The sequence below is a fragment of the Malurus melanocephalus genome, unplaced genomic scaffold (genome assembly GCF_030028575.1).
Source record: "Malurus melanocephalus ecotype Western Australia unplaced genomic scaffold, MMel_1.1 scaffold_700, whole genome shotgun sequence".
NCBI lineage: Eukaryota > Metazoa > Chordata > Aves > Passeriformes > Maluridae > Malurus > Malurus melanocephalus.
Window position 1 is genome coordinate 211,282 of NW_026623932.1, and position 19,742 is coordinate 231,023.

Genomic DNA, 19,742 nt, shown 5'->3' on the forward strand with positions numbered 1-19,742 from the left:
CAGCCCCTTCCCATCAAGTTGAGGTTGGACAAAACTCATGACAGGAGTGACTGCAATCCCGGTCACTCCTGGAGCTTCGTTCYCAACTCAGCGTCACAGCAGGGACACTGAGGAACTAAACCCACAGCAGCTGTTTTCCTTTAACCTTTTTTTTCTCCAAAAATCCCCACTTTCCCACTCAGTCAGCTCCATCYCAGGGTGTCCCCCAGCCGCTGGGATAACCCCCCAAATCCGCTTCCCATCTGGAATTCCTCTAGATGTCACCCTCAGCCATCTTTTCCCCCCCCAGCTCGGATTTTCCTTTCTCCAAGATCCTGCTTTTTTTTTTTTTTTTTTTTTAAATTCCTTTCTGATCTCTTTCCGGCCATGTGTGATTGCAGTTTCCTCCGGGCGTCCATTTCATCAGCCCGAAATTAAGGAGCAGCAGGAAAGGGGCGGCGGGCGGGCGGACGGTGGGAACCCCCCACCCCCTCCCACCTCCCCACCCACCGCCAACCACCTCAACCCCGCATCCCACATCCCTCCCCACCGGGATCCCGCCGCTCCCCGAGGCTTCCCAAACAACCCTCGCCACCCCTCCGCCGCACCCCATTCCCAACCCCGGCCCCGCTTGGCCGGGAGGCCGGGGGGGGATTTGCCACCTCAACGCTGCCACCATCACTTCTGAGGGGTGACTTGGCTTTTTTTGGTTGTTTTTTTTTTTTTTTTCTTTTCCCGGGGCTGGATTTTCCCTCCCCCACGTCCAAAAACTCAACCGCGAGCAAAGGCCGGCGTTGTCCATCTTTTCCCACCGCCGCTGGATGCCAACGCCGGCGCCGGATCCAGCCTTGGTGACACGAAGGTCACGGTGCCTCCAGCCCGGCCTTTTCCTCCCCGCTGTCGCCAATCCCGGCTGCGTGTCCTGGCCGTGCTCCGCTCGTCCGTAGAGGAAACCCACGCCCGGGGCGATCCCAGAAAATCCCCAGGGAAGCTTTCGGCCCTTTGGTTCCGTCCTCTCCTGCATGAGACAATCCCGGCTGTGCGGCTCCGCCGGGCGATGGCCGAGCAGTGAAGATGTCCGTGGCCAGGCTCAACAGCGTCAATGGCTTCTTGGAGGACGCCAGGATGGAGCCAGGGGACATGGGCAGGATCCTGCGCTGCCTGGAGATGGGCACCGTCCTCACCTTGTTCTATCAGAAGAAGTCGCAGAGGCCGGAGAGAAGGACCTTCCAGGTGAAGCTGGAGACGCGCCAGATCATCTGGAGCCGGACGCCCGAGAAGGTGGARGGGGACAGTGAGTATCGGGGGACAGGGAGGATTGGGGGACAGTGAGGATTGGGGGTATAGGGGATATCAGGGAGGACAGGGAGTGTTGGGGGGTCAGGGGGTATCGGTGGCAGCACCATTGGGGATGTGCTGGTGGGATGCTGAATTGTGCTGGGGTGACTAGCTGGTGGGGTCTGGGTCTGTTGGGGTGTCCTGCCATGGGAGGTAACTGATTTTGGGGTGCTTGGATGCGTTGGATTGTCCTAATGTAGAGGGTAGCAGTTTGTGGGGTGTCTGGATGCGTTGGAATGCCTGAATTTTGTGGAATGTCCTACTGTASTGGGGTGACTGGCTGTGGGGCGCCTGGCTGTGATGGGGGTCCTGCCATAGTGGGGAGAYGAGTTGTGGGGTTTGTGCTATGGCAGGGCGTTCTGCTGTGGTGGGGTGCCCAACTGTGGGGTTCCTGGCRGTGGTGGGATGTCCTGCCATGGTGGGGTGACTGGTTGTAGGGTAACTGTGGRGTTCTTGGCTGTGGTGGGATGTCCTACAGTGTTGGGGTGACTGGTTGTGGAATTCCTGGCCATGGTGGGATGTTCCCCGCTATGGAATGTCCTGCCATGTCAGGGGGTGATTCCCACAAAAGCAGGAGCTGCTGGGCTAAGCAACCCTCACGTCCTCCATCCCGCCTCAGAAGTTGCTGCTTCCATTTCATCCCCAGCGATTTGTATTCTCCCTGGCGAGGAGGGAAAGGACTGACCACCACTGTGCCTGCTTGCAGTGCTTTTAAACCCAAAATCAGGGTGCTCCATAAAAAACACTCTTCCTTGTGGATTCAGTGGTGATTACGAGGTTGTTGGAGCATTCTCCCAACACTGGGAATTGTTGGGGCTCCATGTCTTGGTGCTCGTYACCTCAAAGCTTTAATTGAGCTAAAAAAATCCAATGGATGAAATTTAGGATTGGGGTGACATGGGGCCGCACCATCACCTCATCCCACATCCCTGTGCAGGGAAGGAACTCCATTTTGGGATATCATCTCACCTGGGTGATGGCAAAGCCCATCCCAAAGGTTTTGGAGGTGCCTTTTTACTGGAGGGGTTCCTCTGAAATCACCAAAGACCCCCCTAAACATCACCACCCACCACTGATTCCGTGCAAGACCCAGCAAAATCCCCAGGAAGGTTCAGCTCCTGCTTGGAGGGGCTGATCCTGAGCTGGAATGCCAGCTTTGAGCCGGGAAAGAAGGTGGCACTAGGAGCTGAGCACAGGCGTGAGCAGGATCCATGCTGGTCCAGACCCTCTGGATAAAGGGACAGATTTTGYGGGAGCAGGAGGTGATGGAAGGAAGGGCACCAAATTTTGGAGAGGTGTTTTAGGTCCTTGTGGAGAGGAGTTCGTTATCCAGTCATGGAAATAACACATTTCCGGCTCCTTGTTTTTTCCGGAAGCACCACACACTGCCAGGTCAGGATCTCAGGTTGCTCATGAACTGTGCCTCAGTTTCCCCTCCAGAGCCTTAGGATCTGTGTTTTCCCAACAACAGCCCAGTCACACCCCTGGGAATGAGTAGACATCCTCCAATCTCATCCAGAAGGCTGAAAAAAAGAGGAAAATCCTTCTGGAAATGATTCAACCTGCCATCCAATCCYACCATTCTCTTTTCCCAGTCTGGAGAGATAGAAATCCCCATCCTGGTGCTGTGTTGCCTCACTCCCCTAGTCCACCTTTCTGTGCTCACATCTTCCCACTCTCCGAGATTTTATGGAAGTGCCGGGATCTCCCAGACCTCATGCCTGTCCAGACCATTTTAAATCCCCCCTTCAAGCCGGCATCCCGCTCAGAGAGGGATTAGTGGGAAGTGCTGATGTCTCTGTTAGGGACTGTCAGGGCCAGGACACGGATCCTGGCTCGCCCCTGGACCCCCAGGATAATTACACGCTTCGTTAAGCGGCCGCTGGACACGTGTCCATGTGTCCATCCATGCCTGGGATCGCCTGGAGCGTGGCCTCCAAAATTAACCTCATCCTGGAGGGCTTCCAGCTCRTCTCCCTCAGCAGGCCCCGGTTCCCAGCACAAGGAATCTGGTGGAAAACAGCCCCGAAAAAGGTTCTTTACAAGAAATTAAAAGAAAGAGGAAGGCAGCATGGAAAATCCGAGAGGATTTTGGAGAGGTGGTTTGATGACACCTCCAGCCTTGTTCATGGTAAATAATTACAAAGAGGACTCTTTGGGGAGGAGAAAATCTGGTTGGGATTTATCTCTGCTGGACAAAAATATTTTATTTCAGATTTTTAATCATACCACAAGGATCCCAGTGTGATGCAGTCTCCCAGTTTCTCCTGTCCAGGAGAGTCTGAGCTGCCACATCCTGCAAGAAGGGATGACCGAGGTGCCCAGGCCAGCAAGAATTCCCAGCACAACCATTCCCTCCATCCCCTTTGCTTCCCTCCTTATGCCTGAAAAAACTCCCAGRCTCTCACCATCCCTAAAATCCCACTGGGCAGAACCTGCTCCTCCATCATCTCCCCACYATTCCAAATCCTTTTTGCACCACGCTGCTCGCTTTGCATTAGAAAAGAAAAGGGATTTTTGCAGCTGGAACCGACTTCCAGCGTGTTTTAATCGCCCGGGACAATGGAGACAATGCGGGGAGGAGTTTGGAGACAGAGTTCTGACAGGATCGAGGCAAATCCGCTGCAGATGTGGTTTCCAGGAAGCTGCTGCTCGGGTGTATTGTGCAGCCCCGCGCCGCTCCCTCTTCCCCTGGTTTTTCATGGGAATGGACTCTTTGCCCTGGGAARAAGGATTTTGRGGGTGTTGGWGGGTGAAAATTCCCTTTTGTCCTKGGYTCATCCCACAGTGTGGGCAGCAGGAAAATGGGAGTTCTGCCCCTCTGCTGCACCTACAGAGCTGCATCCAGCCCTGGAGTCCAACATCACAAGGATGTGGAGCWGCTGGASYAAGTCCAGAGGAGGCCRTAGAGATGCTCCAAGGGATGGAGCCYCTCTGATCTGGAGATAGCCTGGGAGAGCTGGGAATGTCCAGCCTGGAGAAGGGAAMGCTCCWGGGAGACCTGAGAGTGCCTTCCAGTRCCTAAAGGGGCTCCAGGAGAGCTGGASAGGGACTGGGGACAAGGGATGGAGGGCCAGGACACAGGGAATGGCTTCYCACTGCCAAAGTGCAGGGATAGATGGGATATTGGGAAGGAATTCCTGGCTCTCAGGGTGGTGAGGCCCTGGACTGGAATTCCCAGAGAAACTGTGCCTGGATCCCTGGAAGTGTCCAAGGCCAGGTTGAATGGGGCTTGGAGCAGCCTGGGGTAGTGGAAGATGTCCCTGCCTATGGCAGATCATGGAATTCCATGATCTTTAAGGTTCCATCCAATCCAAAACCGTCTTGGGATTATGAACAGCACCCAGAGTTTGGGTGCAAGGCCGGATTGTGGAGGAGTTAAATCCAGGGAAAACCATCATTTCAACTTGTTAGCAAATCCCTGGTAGCCACCTGCTTCTCACCCTTTCTTGGCACCCTGTGGATGGGCAGRTTTGGGGCCGAATGGTTGTTTTTTAACCTATAAACCCATTTTTATCCCAAAAGTCTCCTGTTTTTATGGAAGAGGGTTTGCTCTGAGCCACGGGAGGCATGCYGAGTTGACAGAGTTTTGTTCTTTGAGATCTTGTCCCAAAACAAAGCTCATGCTGGGGTGCAGAGCTCCTGTTTGTCACTTGTGCTRCAATCCCACCCTGATCCATGAAATTTGGCTTGCAGTCATCCCGCAAAAGAAAGCTGGATAAAGCCTCTACTGTTTTCTGGAGCTTTTCCGCCAAGAAAAACTATTCTTCCCCTCTTTTCTTGCTTAATCAGCCCAATTCCTCCCCCATCCCTTATTCCTTCCTGCATTCAGCTTTTCTTTCCTCTTTGGAACCCCCCTTTGGATTCAGCCGAGGGTTTCCACCAAGGCACGTCTGCAGCCTTCCCCACCACCACATCGGAAACGCAGCCGAGCTGGAAATTCTCTGGGAAATGACCCATTTCCTCGGCAGGACAATACCCCGGCGAGGTGGTCCGGCMGCCCTGGGTCACACAAAGCCCTTTCCGGTGTCGGTGGCTCATTCCCAGAGGACAAACCCGCCTGGGGGGTGACGGYTGTGGGATCAACAACAATTTTGCATGTTGTTCCCAATATTATGTTATTATTCTTGTTCCCAGTGGGATGTGTCCACTGGGAAAATTGGAAATCTCCCTTTGGTGGAGTAGCAGCAAGGAAGAGCACGGTCCGGAAACCCGGCCCTGCTGCTGCCGTTGGAGCTTTATTTAGCGGGATAATGAGGGAGCAGAGCAGCAGGAAAGCAACGCCCTGCGGTCCCAGCTGCTGGGCTCCAAATTGCCACTTTTGGGAAGAGTTCTCCAATGAAAACACGAGCTGAAGATTTGCTGGTTGGGATGGGGTGGGATGASTCTGGAGGATGCCCTGGCAGCCACAAAGTTGGGAAAAGAGTGGGCAGTGCTCTCAGGGTGCCACATCCTGGGGACACAAGGTCCTGGAGGACACACGGGGATGGGGGGCCACCCCGGGCTGCCTCCTGTCCTTGGGACACAGATCCCTGGATGACACTTTTCCATGGCACCTGCTCAGCTGCAGGTGCACTCCTGTTACCTTTTGCAACCTAGAAATGAAACCCGAGATGATTTGAATAGAGGAGGTAATATAAAAGTGGACTCTTATTGGAGCTCCAGGGGCTGTTAGGGAAGAATATCCACAAAAGCCCACCCCCACAGGAGTGAGTGAAGTTTTATAGGTTTTAGGAAATTAGCATAATGGATTAAAAGCACAAATTAGGAGCCCAAGTGGTGATGCAGTTCCCTCAGGTCAAGTCCCTTCTCTGGAGCTCCCCACCCTTGGTATCAGCTGTACTTATTTATGAAAATGTGTCTCAAAGATCTTGGTTCCCAGGAGGAATCAAAATAGGATATGGGCCTTGTGCCCCCCAGGTCTTGGAGCTCTGGAATGTGTTTGGTCTTCCTAGTTAGGGAAAGGGGGTGGAAAACTACTGGGAAAACTCACTGCGAATGCAATAATAAGCTGCAGAGCTCCAATTGTGTGTAAAGAATATAGAGAATATATAAAAGAAAAAAAAAAAGGGTAAAAACCGATTAGCATTGCTGCAGGGACACCCCATCCTGAGGACATCCCAGGACACCCCTTCCTGGGGACATCTTGGGACACAGATCCCTGGGGGACACATGGCTTGGTGCCATCCCACCCCAGTGGGCAGTGTCACAGGGACACCTCATTCTGGGAACACAATTCCCTGAAGGACACATCATACCCATGATGCCATCACACATCTCTGGAGGACCCTGGGGAGAGGTGTCCCTAAAGGACACATGGCTACAGCACCCAGAATTCCATCACACACTCCTGGGGATGTCCCATCCTGGGGACWAGGCTCCCYGGAGGACACAYGGTCTCTTGGAATTCCCATCTCCCMRAGCCCCTCACGTGAGGCTGTGGTRGCAGGGAAGAGTTTCAYGTTCCTCTCTCCCCACAGTCGACATTCGGGAGATCAAGGAGATCCGCCTGGGGAAGAATTCCCGGGATTTCGAGCGCTACCCCGAGGACGCTCGCAAGCTGGACTTCACCATGTGCTTCATCATCCTCTACGGGATGGACTTCAGGCTGCGGACACTCAGCGTGGCCGGTGAGTTGGCTTCCTCCCCATTCCCTGTGTCCACCCTTGGGCTGGACAGCATCCCATCATGCCCATCCCAACCTCACCACCCTCTTCTTCCTTCTCCAGCTTTCTGCGAGGAGGACATCAACCTATGGATAACAGGGCTCAACTGGCTGGTGGCTGACACCCAAAGAGCCCAGACCCCGCTGCAGATCGAGAGGTGAGGAAGGACCAGCAGATCCCACTTTCTGGTCCCTGTTTTGGGGGAGAGCCATCCCCTGGGCTTGATCCTTTTTGGGATTGAGCTATCTGTCYATCCCTTCCTTCCCAGGTGGCTACGGAAGCAGTTTGATGGGATGGACCGGGCAAGGGAAGGCAGGTGAGCCTCAGCACGGTGGGTTCAGCTGGACAGGACCATACTCCCCCAGTTGCATCCCAGATATGGAGGCTGAGCCAGGCTGGGGGTTGAGGTGTATGGGACAAGGGAGCACAAGGTATTTTGGGTTGCTCAAAGGCACCAAATATCAAGGATTTCARTGCATGTCACATTCTTGTCACTGTGAGGATTATGAGCACTCTGATGCCACATTTCCACTGGTGCCAGGAGGGCAGGCTGTTCATGCAGCCCATCATCATCTTCCCAGGACAGGAAAAGCCCCAAACCAAAGGAATTTAAATTTAAATTTATTATGATAATGGGAATGGGCATCATCTCCAAGTGGGATGGTGGCTTAGAGCACCCGCTTGGTTCTTGGATGTGCTTCCTCTCCTTGTCCCTTTGCTCACACTCCTACCAGACCCCAATTAATCAYAGAATCATRGAATCATGGAATGCTTTRGRTTGGAAAGGACATTAAAAATCATCCAGTTTCAAGCCCCTGCCRTGAGYAGGGACACCTTCCAATAGAYCAGGTTGCTCCAAGCCCCATCCAACCTGGCCTTGAACACTTCCCAAGATGGGACATCCACAATTTCCCTGTGTCTGGGGCCACTGCAGGGATTCACAGAGAAGGAGGGTGGGATCCCTGTGCCAGGCAGCAGGATTTGGGGTGGGAGACTCATCCCAGGGGTCTGGCAGTGCCCTGACTCTGTTTTTCCCTCCGGCAGCATCACGGTGAAGGACCTGAAGGCGATGCTGCCCCAAGTCAACTACCGCGTTCCCAACATGAGATTCCTGAGGGATAAACTCRTGGTAAGGACTCCTGGGACACCTCAGCCATGAGGGTGATGGTCTTGGAGCCCCCCGAGATGGGCTGGAGCCACCCTGGTGTCCCTGGCTCTGATCTGAGAGTGGGTKGACCCACTCTCATCCAGCCCCATCTCCCACAGGAAGTGGAAGCCAGGAATGAGATGACTTTTTCCCACTTCATCCAGTTCTACAAAAACCTAATGTTTGATGCCCAGAAGTCGGTAAGATCCAGGGACTGACCTCCCAAGTGTACCCCCATGGTGGGATATGTGTCCCTSCCGACTAAGCCTGGGCCCCTTCTCTGCCTTCCAGGTCATTGAGCAGCTGGAGCTCTCTTTCCCCCTCCGGTGAGTTCCCAGCTCCCATCCCAATCAAGATTCCAAGAGTTGGATCCATGGAGTAGGAAATGCAGCCAGGCTGTGGGGCATAGCAGGGAGTGAGAGTGGAGATAGGAGAAGGGTTCGGGAGAGGGGATGAGAGAAAGGATGGGAACATGGGGGCAGAAGGAATGGGAGCAATGATGGGAGCTGGGATGGAAGGAAGGATCAAAGCAGGGATGGGAGATGGGATGACTGCCAGGGATGTAGGGACTTGTCACCCTGCCCTCCCAGTATCCTCGGACAACACCACGTCCTCCAGCTGGGTGCTGGCCTCTCCCAGTTACAGGGTGAGGGACCTGGTGGGGGTGGGGATCATGGGGAGGCTAAGCTGCAGGTGAGCATTGGTGGCCTTAACTGTGCCATGGGATCTATKCTAATTCCTTCTCGTGATCCTCACTGGTGCTTCTCCTTGTCCCAGGAACGTGGACCGCCCTGAGCTGTGCCAAGTGTCCCTCTATGACTTCCAGAAGTTCCTGCTGCATGACCAGAAGGTGGGTTTTCCTGGAGAACTCTGCAGTCTAGGGATGCTCCAGCCCGSTTCCCACTGTGACAACAGCCATGTTTGTATTCCAGGAATCCTGGGCCAGCGATGTGGGCATGGTGCGGGACTACATGTGCTCCTACCTCAAGGAGAGCTCCAACGAGGCGTCGGACCCCTCCTTCCAGCTGGATGAGGTGGGTGGCCCYACACAGTGTCCACCCAGGGATCTCCCCGGCCCCACCAGGCTCTGAGCTCTCTGTTTTTTCCTCCCCTAGTTCCTCACGTACCTCTTCTCCAAGGAGAACATGGTGATGGACGCCAAGTACGAGCGCGTGGTGCCCGAGGAGATGAACCACCCCTTGTCMCAGTACTGGATCTCCTCATCCCACAATACGTAAGGAATTTTCCTCGTGTGGACTTTCTTCGGGGACATCCATGAGCATCATGGATCATGGATCCATGAGCATCCCATCATCCTTATTTCTCCTCTGCAGGTACCTGACAGGAGACCAGTTCTCCAGCGAGTCCTCCCTGGAAGCATACGCACGGTGCCTACGAATGGGCTGCCGCTGCATYGAGTGTGAGTCCTACCAGCCCTTCACAGGGATGCTGAACTCCTCACGTCCCATCAAACATTCCCTGCCCTCAACCCATGGCACCGGGGCAGAGGTTCTTTCCCTGTCTTTTGGGGGCTCAGAAAAATGGCCCCTAGCATGTAGATGGTGACAAACATGGGTTAACAAAGGTGTYTTCCCACTCAGTGGACTGCTGGGATGGCCCAGATGATCTCCCCATCATCTACCATGGCCACACGCTCACCTCCAAGATCAAATTCCTGGATGTGCTGCACACCATCAAGGAGCACGCGTTTGTCACCTCCGAGTAAGCTCCAGCTCCCCCAACGATCCCCGAATTCTGGCAACCTCTCCCTCACCTTCATCTGAGGCCACCGTTCCCGCCTGCTTCCTCCAGGTTCCCCATCATCCTCTCCATTGAAGACCACTGCAGCATCGTCCAGCAGAGGAACATGGCCTCCCACTTCAAGAAGGTTTTTGGGGACATGCTCCTCACTAAGCCAGTGGACATCAACGCCGATGAGTTGCCCTCCCCCACCCAGCTCAAGAAGAAAATCCTAATCAAGGTGTGGAGCAGGCAAAACCCCAAAACTCCTCTTTGCAGGAGGGACATGGATTGTGTTGGGTTCTACACCAAGAGTTGGTTAATGGGAACAGGGGGTGGTGGGAAGACACCTGTGGGAGGTTGATCCTGAGGGTTGGGAGCTCGGTGTGACAGGGACACCATGGCCACCACTGAATTTCTCTCCGTGGGTGTTTCCCAGCACAAGAAACTGGTTGAAGGGAACCTGTACGAGGAGGTCTCTACTGCCAGTTACTCAGAGAACGACATCAGCAACTCCATCAAGAATGGAATTCTCTACCTTGAAGACCCCATCGACCATGTAAGGGAGACCCTCAGGGACTGAGCAGGGTCTGTCAGAYRTTGGGRTTTGGAATGGGTATGGCRTGGGCTCTCYTAGATTAAAAACCCCATCCCAAARCTACCTCCCTYCATGTCATCCTCCTCCCCACCCCMGTGATGCTTTTYCTCYTTCCCAGACCTGGAGCCCYCATTATTTTGTCCTAACGAGCAACAAGATTTACTACTCAGAGGAGACATCCCGCTACCAGTTCAAYGAGGATGAAGAGGAGGTGGAGCAGAAGGAGGTGCGTGCGGGGCCGGACACGTCCACAGGGTGAGGTGACAGCTCCGTGGGGAGGGTGACAGGGTGGCAATGCCACTTTGGGATGAACTTGCAGGAGTTCAACAACAACGAGCTGCACTTCACGGAGAAGTGGTTCCATGGGAAACTCGGGGGTGGCCGTGACGGGCGACAGATCGCGGAGAAGCTGCTGCATGAGTACTGCACYGAGACAGGCGGCAAGGACGGCACCTTCCTGGTGCGCGAGAGCGAGACCTTCGTGGGCGACTACACCCTCTCCTTCTGGTAGGAGCTCCAGCAGGGAGGCAGGGTCCTCCCATCCCACTAGGATGAGCCACCTGGTTTGGTAGCTGGAATGTTTTTTTGGGGGGAAAGGTCACCTTTTTGTGCAGCATGTAGACCCCATAGTATGGGATGGTGGGGATGTGGATCTGGATTGACTTGTGTTTCTTCCACCACCATGGCAGGAGGTCCAGCCGGGTGCAGCACTGCCGRATCCACTCGCGGCAGGAGGCCGGGGCCACCAAGTTCTACCTGACGGACAACCTGGTCTTTGACAGCCTCTACAGCCTCATCTGCCACTACCGGGAGGTGCCGCTGCGCTGCAAYGAGTTYGAGATGCGYCTCACMGACCCYGTMCCCCAACCSAACGCCCAYGAGAGCAAAGAGTRAGGATCCTCCCAGTGTCATCCCCTCAATCCCATGGGTCTGCCAGCCTCCTCCAACCTCAGCAGGGTGTGGAGATACCAATGCCAGGCCTCCATCTCCACGTTCTCCCTGGCCAGGTGGTACCACGCCAGCTTGACRCGTCTCCAGGCTGAGCACATGCTGATGCGGGTCCCGCGGGATGGAGCATTCCTGGTGCGGAAGCGCAGYGAGCCCAACTCCTACGCCATCTCCTTCCGGTGAGTGTGGCCTCCACCAGGCTCCTTGGGCTTGGCCAAGCTGAGAACTGCCCAGCTCGTGTCTCTTGTGRCCCTAAGCTGGGTGGCAGGAGCTTGCTGTGGGTCACAAGTGGGACATGTGAAGGGGAGATCTTCTCAATAGTGACATTGTCAGGGTGGTCACTTTGGTGGCACCCCCAAGCATCACTTCCCACCAGTCCCCACCATGGAACCAGGATCTGGCCACCCCTCACACATCCTATTCCCATCTCTCCTGGCCCCAGGGCTGAGGGGAAGATCAAGCACTGCCGCATCCAGCAGGAAGGGCGGCTCTTCATGCTGGGCAGCTCAGCCGAGTTTGAGAGCCTCGTGGACCTCATCAGCTACTACGAGAAGCACCCGCTCTACCGCAAGATGAAGCTGCGCTACCCCATCAACGAGGAGACCCTGGAGAAGATGGGCACCACTGTGAGTTCTCCTGGCAGTGGGAATGGTGGGAGTTCTGTGCCATGGGCATCCAAGCCCCGTTCTCAGCTCCACCATCTTCCAGAATTTTGGTTGGAGCCCAACCAAAACCAGCCAAGCTCATTCCRCTGTCATTAACCAATATTATAACTCCACCATAATTCCCGTTTCAAGCAAGATGCAAAGGGATYAGATCCCACTCAGCCTCCTCTCATCCCCTCATAACCCCTGCCTACATCCAGGTGACCCCTCAGGAATTTCTCCTTGCAGGAACTGGACTATGGAGCCCTCTATGAGGTGCGGACTCCCCACTTCTACGTAGAGGCAAACAAGATGCCAATGGCCAGGGTAAGGGGCTGAGCTGGTGTCCTGGTGGGTGGTGGGACATGACATGGGGTTCTTGGGTCATCCTTCCCCAGATCCACCACATCTCCAGCCACCACTGGCATGACAAGTGATGATGTTACGTTTTTCTGACCCTCAAGTGATGCTGGAGCTGGACTTTTCCCACATCACCGTCATTCAGGCACAGTTCCAGTGACAGCATTGTCATAGTGTGGTGGTGGTGGGACAGGTCTGGAGACACCCTAGCCTGGAGAAACGAGGCACAAGTTGGCCCCAACAGCAAGGAAATCTCCATGGATCCCTTTGCACGGGGGAATCCCAAAAAGGTCTAGGGTCGGTTCCTAGCTGGTGCAGCCTCCATCCTTAGGGGTTTTTGGGACTGGGTTGGTCTTGGAGCAGACCAAACTGCCACCCTTTGAGGTTTTTGGGATTAAATTAGAATCTTCATTCTTGGGGGTTTTTGGGACTGGACAGATCWTAGGGTTGACCCTGGAAGAGGCTGAAGTGGAGCTCTAGGTTTCCTTCCCTGTGATCGTACAATCCCATGGTCCAGCATTGCTGGTGCCTTAATGGTCTCTTTGCAGCAGCATAAGACCATACACAGGAAAACTTAACCTAGAGGGTTTYTTCCAGGAAATGTGATAGTATCAGGGGGTTAACGCTTCAGTACATCAGGAGAAACCTTTGGGGGTCCCAGAAAGGAACCTGATCTGTTCAGAACATGATGATCCTGCAGGACCACAGGCACCTCCAGCTCTGCTGTCCCTTCTAACTTATCCCACTGCCAYGAGCAATTTGGAAGCTGGAGGGAGTTTTTGTCAGGAATTCCAGTGATAGGACAGTGATAGGACTCCAGTGATAGGATGGATATAAATTGAAAGAGGGGAAATTTAGGTTAGAYAGTGGGAAGAAATTTTTTACTGTGAAGGTGGTGAGACACTGGAATAGAGAAGTTGTGGATGCCCCATTCCTGGAAGTGTCCAAGGCCAGGTTGGATGGAGTTTGGAGCACCCTGGAATACTGAGAAGTGTCTGTGCCCATGGCAGGATGGGTTGGGCTGGGATGACATTCAAGGTCCATTCCAACCCYTTGACATTCCATGATTCTACAGTTGGGGGTGTCAGACCCTCAGGACCCCACACCTTGGGGTCTGAGGAGGGAGCCRGATTCTGTGTGGTAACACACATGTCCCTCTTCCTGGTGTCCCCAGTGCACGGTGAAGGCTCTGTATGACTACAAGGCCCAGCGGGAGGACGAGCTGTCATTCTGCAAGCAGGCCATCATCCACAACGTGGACAAGCAGGACGGCGGCTGGTGAGGACGGTCACTTGGGTGTCAGCGTGGGCGGGAGGTGGAGGGGACACCCCAGGCATTCCCACGGCGGGTTTTAACTCAGCCTCCTTCTCTGTCCCCCCAACCCTTGTCCGCCCACCCCCCTGGCACTGCATGCAGCAGGGACACCCCTGTCCCCTCCTCCCCAAAATCCGTCCGCTCGCCTTGATCCTCTGACCCCTTGCAGGTGGCGGGGGGACTACGGGGGCAAGAAGCAGCTCTGGTTCCCGGCCAACTACGTGGAGGAGATCGTCGGCACCCAGGCRCAGGAGCAGGATGAGGCCGTGAGTGACACCTCGCAGGGACCCTGGGAGTGAGGACAATCATGGATGCTCCCAGCCTTGGGCCAGTCCAGATCCTTATCCTGAGGGTGTGSGATGCTCATGATCCTGCTCCAGCTYGGATTSTTATCCAGAAGCTGGGGGATGCTCCCAGACCTGTTCCAACCCAGACTTTTGAGAGGCTGTGGGATGCTCATGGTTCTGCTCCATCCCAGACCTTTATCCAGAAACTGTGGGATGCTCGTGGTTCTGCTTCATCCCAGATGCATATCCAGAGGCTGTAGGATGCTCGTAGTCCTGCTCCAGCCTAGACCCTTATCCAGAGGCTGGGGAATGTTCCTGACCCCACTCCAACTTGGACCTATTTCTGGAAGCTGGGAAATGCTCCTGGTCATGTTCCAACCCATATCTTTATCCAGGGGCTGTGGGATGCTCCCAGCCCCTCTCTGGCTTAGACCCTTTTCTGGAAGCTGAAGGATATTCCATGTCTTGTGCAAGCCCAGATMCTTACCCAGAGTCTGAGGAATGCTCCTGGTCCTGCTTCCAGCCCATCCCCTTATCCTGAGACTTGAGGCTGCTCATGCTCCTGCTCCAGTCCAGATTCTTATCCAAAGGCTGAGGGATGTTCTTGGCCCCCTTCCCACTTGGACAATTTTCTGAAATCTGGAGGATGCTCCCAGTCCTGCTTCAGTCCCGACCTCTGTCTGGAGGCTGGGTGATAATCTTGGCCTCACTCCAGCTTGGATCCTTTCCCGGAAATTGGAGGATGCTCCCAGCCATKCTCCAGCCCAGACCCTTATCCAGAGTCTGGGAATGCTCCTGGTCCCACAGCATCTAGGGGCTGCTCTTTGTCCCAGATCTTTATCCAGAATCTGGGGGATGCTCCTGATTCCATGCCAAGACAGACCCTTATCTAGAGGCTCAGGGGTGCTTCTGGCCCCGCTCCAGTTTAAAACCCTATTTTGGAAGCTGGAGGATGCTCCCAGTCTTATGCCAGCTTGGATACTCATCCAGGGRTGCTTCTGGTCCTGCTCCAGCCCAGCTCCTTATCCAGTGTCTGGGTGATGCTTTTGGGTGTTTTTCCCTTCTTTTCCTCAGATTTGTCTGACTCAGAGGGTGGCTACCTGGAACCCACAGCCTCCCCCATGTTCCTTTTTCCTTCTTCTCTTGCAGTCATCAGAAAACAGCCCCCTGGGGAACTTCCTGAAGGGTTTCATCGAYGTCCCATCCTGTCACGTCGGTGAGTGTCCCTACTTACGGATTTGGGGGGACTTTGGAAGAATTGGGATGTCCAGATGATTCAGGGGATGTTTCCCCCTGGCTCCAAGGGTGTGTTTCCACATGGAAAGCTGAAACCACACATTAAAAAAATGGGATCCCTGCTGGATGGTGGGGTGCCAGGAGGGGCTGGTGGGGGCCCGGGAGCGGGACCGCTGAGGTTTCGTTTGCTCCACAGAGCCATCCATTGGGAATGTCTTCGAGTAAAGCCCCCCTCTGATGTCCTTATAGTTATCTCCAAAGACGGGAGGAGCTCCAAACCATTTGTCTTCACCATCCATTCCCAGCAGATGTCCCACGCAGCCCAGTCACTGGACGTGGCCGCTGACACGCAGGAGGAACTCAGCGAGTGGGTGGCCAAGATCCGGGAGGCCACGCAGAACGCCGACGCCAGGGTGAGGGGATGCAGAGGATGGGGCTGGATGGTCCCTTTTCYCGTGGAGATTGTCCCTAATATCTCCAGAGGAAGAGTCTGGGGWGAGACTTTCAGCTCCTGTTTTCCCTCATGCAGATGCAAGAAGGGAAGATCATGGAGCGGAGGAAAAAGATTGCACTGGAACTCTCAGAGTTGGTCGTGTATTGCCGGCCGGTGCCGTTCGATGAGGACAGTAAGTCCTGGAGAAATGAAATAATGGGATGAGTGTGGGAAGAGACAGGTGGGAAGAATTCAGGATTCATTCCTTCCCTGATGGCCACTCAATGCTTGCAGAGATTGGCACGGACAAGGCGTGTTACCGGGACATGTCCTCCTTCCCGGAGACCAAGGCGGAGAAATACGCCAACCGCAGCAAGGGCAAGAAGTTCCTGCAGTACAACCGCCGCCAGCTCAGCCGCATCTATCCCAAAGGACAGCGCCTGGACTCCTCCAACTATGACCCACTGCCCATGTGGATCTGCGGGAGCCAACTTGTGGCCCTCAACTTCCAGACACCCGGTAAGTCCTGATCCCGGGGTTGTTGCTGGGCTCATCCCTGAAGGTTGTCTCGAAATTCCCATTCCCAGTGGTTCTGCCCTGGGTTGTCTTGTTGGAGATGGTTTGGGTGATCTCTCCAACCTTTGTCCTCATCCTGATGGGAACACAGGAAGCGGTTTGGGTGATCTCTCCCATCTTTGTCCTCATCCAGTTGGAGACACGGGAGGTGGTTTGGATTCTCTCCAACCTTTTCCTCATCCTGATGGGGACACAGGATGGTTTGAAAGATTTCTCCAACCTTTGTCCCCATCCTGATGGGGACTCAGGGGGTTGGTTTGGGTGATCTCTCCAGTCTTTGTCCTCATCCTGACGGGGACACAGGAGGTGGTTTGGAAGATCTCTCTAGTCTTTGTCCTCATCCTGACGGGGACACAGGAGGTGGTTTGGAAGATCTCTCTAGTCTTTGTCCTCATCCTGCTGGGGACATCTCCATGCAATCCTTGGGTGCTTCATTCAGAACTTGGCCGCATCACTGCTCCAACCAGGGTTGGGTAGTCTTAGTTGGGTTTGCAGGGCAGGACMTTCTGCCCAAGGACCTGGGGAGCTCCCTGAGCCCCACGCTCAGATCTGCTCTGTTCCCATGTTCCCATGGCCACAGACAAACCRATGCAGCTGAACCAGGCGCTCTTCATGCTCGGTGGCCGCAGTGGCTACGTCCTGCAGCCGGACATCATGAGGGACGAGACCTTTGACCCCTTTGACAAGAACAGCCTGAAGATCGTGGAGCCCATCACAGTCCAGCTGCAGGCAAGTGGGCAGACAGCAAGACAGCAAGACCACCTTGAGGTGGTAATCAAGATGGGAACTCCTTCCTCACTTTTGGGTCAATCAGAGTTGTTTTTACATGTTTCCTCCACATATTTGTCCCATGGAGCTTGTTACTCTTGGGAGCTTTTCCTCATTCAGTGTGGCTGGACCTCACCCTCCTCTTCCTSACTTTTCTCCCCCAGATCCTTGGTGCCCGGCACCTGCCCAAGAATGGGAGGAGCATCGTGTGCCCCTTYGTGGAGGTGGAGGTTTGCGGCTCCGAGTATGATAACAGCAAGAACAAGACGGATGTCGTAGGTGAGGGACCACTTGGGTGATGTCCCCAGCTTCAGGGACAACCCTGACTGTGCCCTCTGGGGTCCTCTTGAGAGGACATGTGGGTGATGGGGCCGGGTTTTGTGCTCTGTCCCACAGCCGACAATGGCTTCAACCCCGTCTGGCTCTTCAAGCAGTTTGTCTTTGACATCAACAACCCCGAGTTTGCCTTCCTCCGCTTCGTGGTGTAYGAGGAGGACATGTTCAGTGACCCCAACTTCTTGGCACAAGCCACTTTCCCCATCAAGGGCCTCAAAACAGGTATGGTCCTTCCAATGATCATCATCATCATCATCTCCATCTTAGAGTCATGGAGTCATAGAAGGGTTTGGGTTGGAAAGAATCTTTAAAGGTCATCTTGTCCAACTCACCCTGCAATCATCATCATCATCATCATCATCATCTCCATGACTGAGTCATGGAATCATGGTTTGTGTAGGAAGGAACTTTTAAAGTTCATCCAGTCCAAATCCCCTTCAGTCATCATCTTCATCATCTCCATCATTGATCATGGAATCATAGAAAGGTTTGGGTAGAAAGGGACCTTTAAAGGTCATCTAGTCCAACCTCCGTGCAGTTGTCATCATCATCGTCATCGTCATCATCATCATCATGTCCAGTCAAAATCCCCTTCAGTCATCATCATCTCCATCATTGAGTCATGGAGTCATAGAAGGGTTTGGGTTGAAAAGGACCTTTAAAGGTCATCTTGTCCAACCTCCAATCATCATCATCATCACTGTCATGTCCCTGGGGTCCTGGCCGTGGTGAGGGGCTCAGATCGTGCCGTGGTGCTGAGCTTGTGTTGTGCTGTTGTTTCCAGGCTATCGGTCGGTGCCGTTGAAGAACAGCTACACCGAGGACCTGGAGCTCGCCTCCCTCCTAATCCACATCGAGATCATCAACGCCAAGGCAGGTGGCCCAGGCAGCTTGGGAAACCTGGAACGAGGGGCACCAGCTCTTTGGGGTGTCCTGCCCGCCCCACCAGCCTCACACGCTTTTTTTGGAGCAGGAGGAAGATGAGGAGAACCTCTACTCGTCCATCCAGCAGCTCCGTGACCGCGCCAGCGAGCTCTCCAGCCAGGTCTCCAGCTATGAACGCACCAACGGCTGCGATTCCCGCTACCAGCAGCGCCTGGAYGAGCTGCGGGCAGCCCAGGAGCGGCTCATGGAGCTCACCGAAGTCCGGAACCGCAAGTGAGTGTGTCCCCTCCCTGTGGCTTCGGGAGGTCCCTCTTGGGAGGACCCCTAAGGCCACCACCCTGCTCCCCACCAGGCTGATGGAGAAGAAGAAGAGGGACCGGCAGATGGTCACCAAACGTAGCTGAGCTGGAGGGACTTGAGCTGAGGAGCTCCCCCAGCCACCTCCTCTCCTGCCACAAAGGGAGGTGGGGTGGCCACATCCCGACCTCCCACCATGCCCAGGGCTGGGTGACAGTGGCGTGACAAACTTGGGGATGAAAGGGGACCTTGGGTTGCTGTGTCTGTGACAGGGGTGAGGCGGGAGGTGGGACACTCTGGCTTCGATCCCAGGTGCCTCCAGCTTCATCCCATGTCCCCTGTGGCTTGTGGCCACATCTTCGTCCCCACGGCTCCTCCTCACCTGACGTTCTCGATGTCCCACCATCCTATGGCAGYCCCATGACTGATGGKGAAACTGAGGCMCAGGGGCCCAGCTGGCTCAGGATGGAGCAGGACCGGCCACCTCCATCCTGGGCACAAGTGACAGGACAGGCTGGTTGTGAAGCACCAGGATGGGGACACAGGGGACATTTTTGGGGGGGTTAGGGGGGTATTTTACTCCCCCGCTATAAATAWCTGTATTTTCTTCTTTTATCCAGCGTGTACATATGGCGTGGGGGGAGGGGGTGTCTCTACCAGCCACAGTATTAGGGCACAAGGGGAACCCCAAAATGTCCAGAGATGTCCTGGCATGGGACCAAGGGAGCAGGGGACCAAGTTTGGGAGTGTCCCACAGGGCAGGGTGGCCTGTGACCAGGTAGATACAGGGCATCAAGGTGGCCCCAGGTGGGACAGGGATGTCCCCAAGGTGACCCAGAGSTGTCACCAAACTCTGGGAATGGGGACAGATCCTGCCAGTAAAGCAAATGGAGGTGGTGGCCGGCCCAGCAGTGGCTGGGGACATCTTGGGGTGTCCCCCAGGGTYGGGGTGTCCCAGTGGGGGGGACCTGTGTATTCTTTGTATGAAAATAAATCTATTTAGCCAATATTTATACCTTTCTGCTGTGACCTGGTGTCCCCTCCCAAGCTCTGCTGCCACCCTGTGATGTCCCCAGGATAGGTGATGTCACCTGGGGAGTGGCTTGGTGGTGGATCCARTGCATTGCCCTTGTCCCAGCAGCAGTGGGGACATCTGGGGGTGTGGTATGGCAGGCAGGGCCACCCAGGAA

General features: G+C 54.8%; 1 protein-coding gene across 1 annotated transcript; it reads left to right on the forward strand.

Annotated features, from left to right (window-relative positions):
- The first annotated feature begins 369 nt into the window (after positions 1 to 369).
- On the forward strand, positions 370 to 19,561 carry LOC130584375 (1-phosphatidylinositol 4,5-bisphosphate phosphodiesterase gamma-1-like). The gene is made up of 32 exons (XM_057384333.1): positions 370 to 1,273; positions 6,798 to 6,947; positions 7,047 to 7,140; positions 7,252 to 7,299; positions 8,028 to 8,112; positions 8,250 to 8,330; positions 8,422 to 8,456; positions 8,908 to 8,980; positions 9,063 to 9,164; positions 9,246 to 9,364; positions 9,465 to 9,550; positions 9,732 to 9,852; positions 9,943 to 10,111; positions 10,310 to 10,429; positions 10,587 to 10,694; positions 10,788 to 10,975; positions 11,158 to 11,358; positions 11,476 to 11,595; positions 11,859 to 12,042; positions 12,310 to 12,387; positions 13,595 to 13,698; positions 13,904 to 14,000; positions 15,171 to 15,237; positions 15,507 to 15,670; positions 15,787 to 15,883; positions 15,985 to 16,209; positions 16,847 to 16,995; positions 17,199 to 17,313; positions 17,431 to 17,592; positions 18,155 to 18,243; positions 18,344 to 18,528; positions 18,608 to 19,561. The coding sequence occupies exons 1-32, from the start codon at positions 1,054 to 1,056 to the stop codon at positions 18,657 to 18,659; spliced, it is 3,888 nt and encodes a 1,295-aa protein (XP_057240316.1). The 5' UTR covers positions 370 to 1,053; the 3' UTR covers positions 18,660 to 19,561.
- Positions 19,562 to 19,742: the final 181 nt, after the last annotated feature.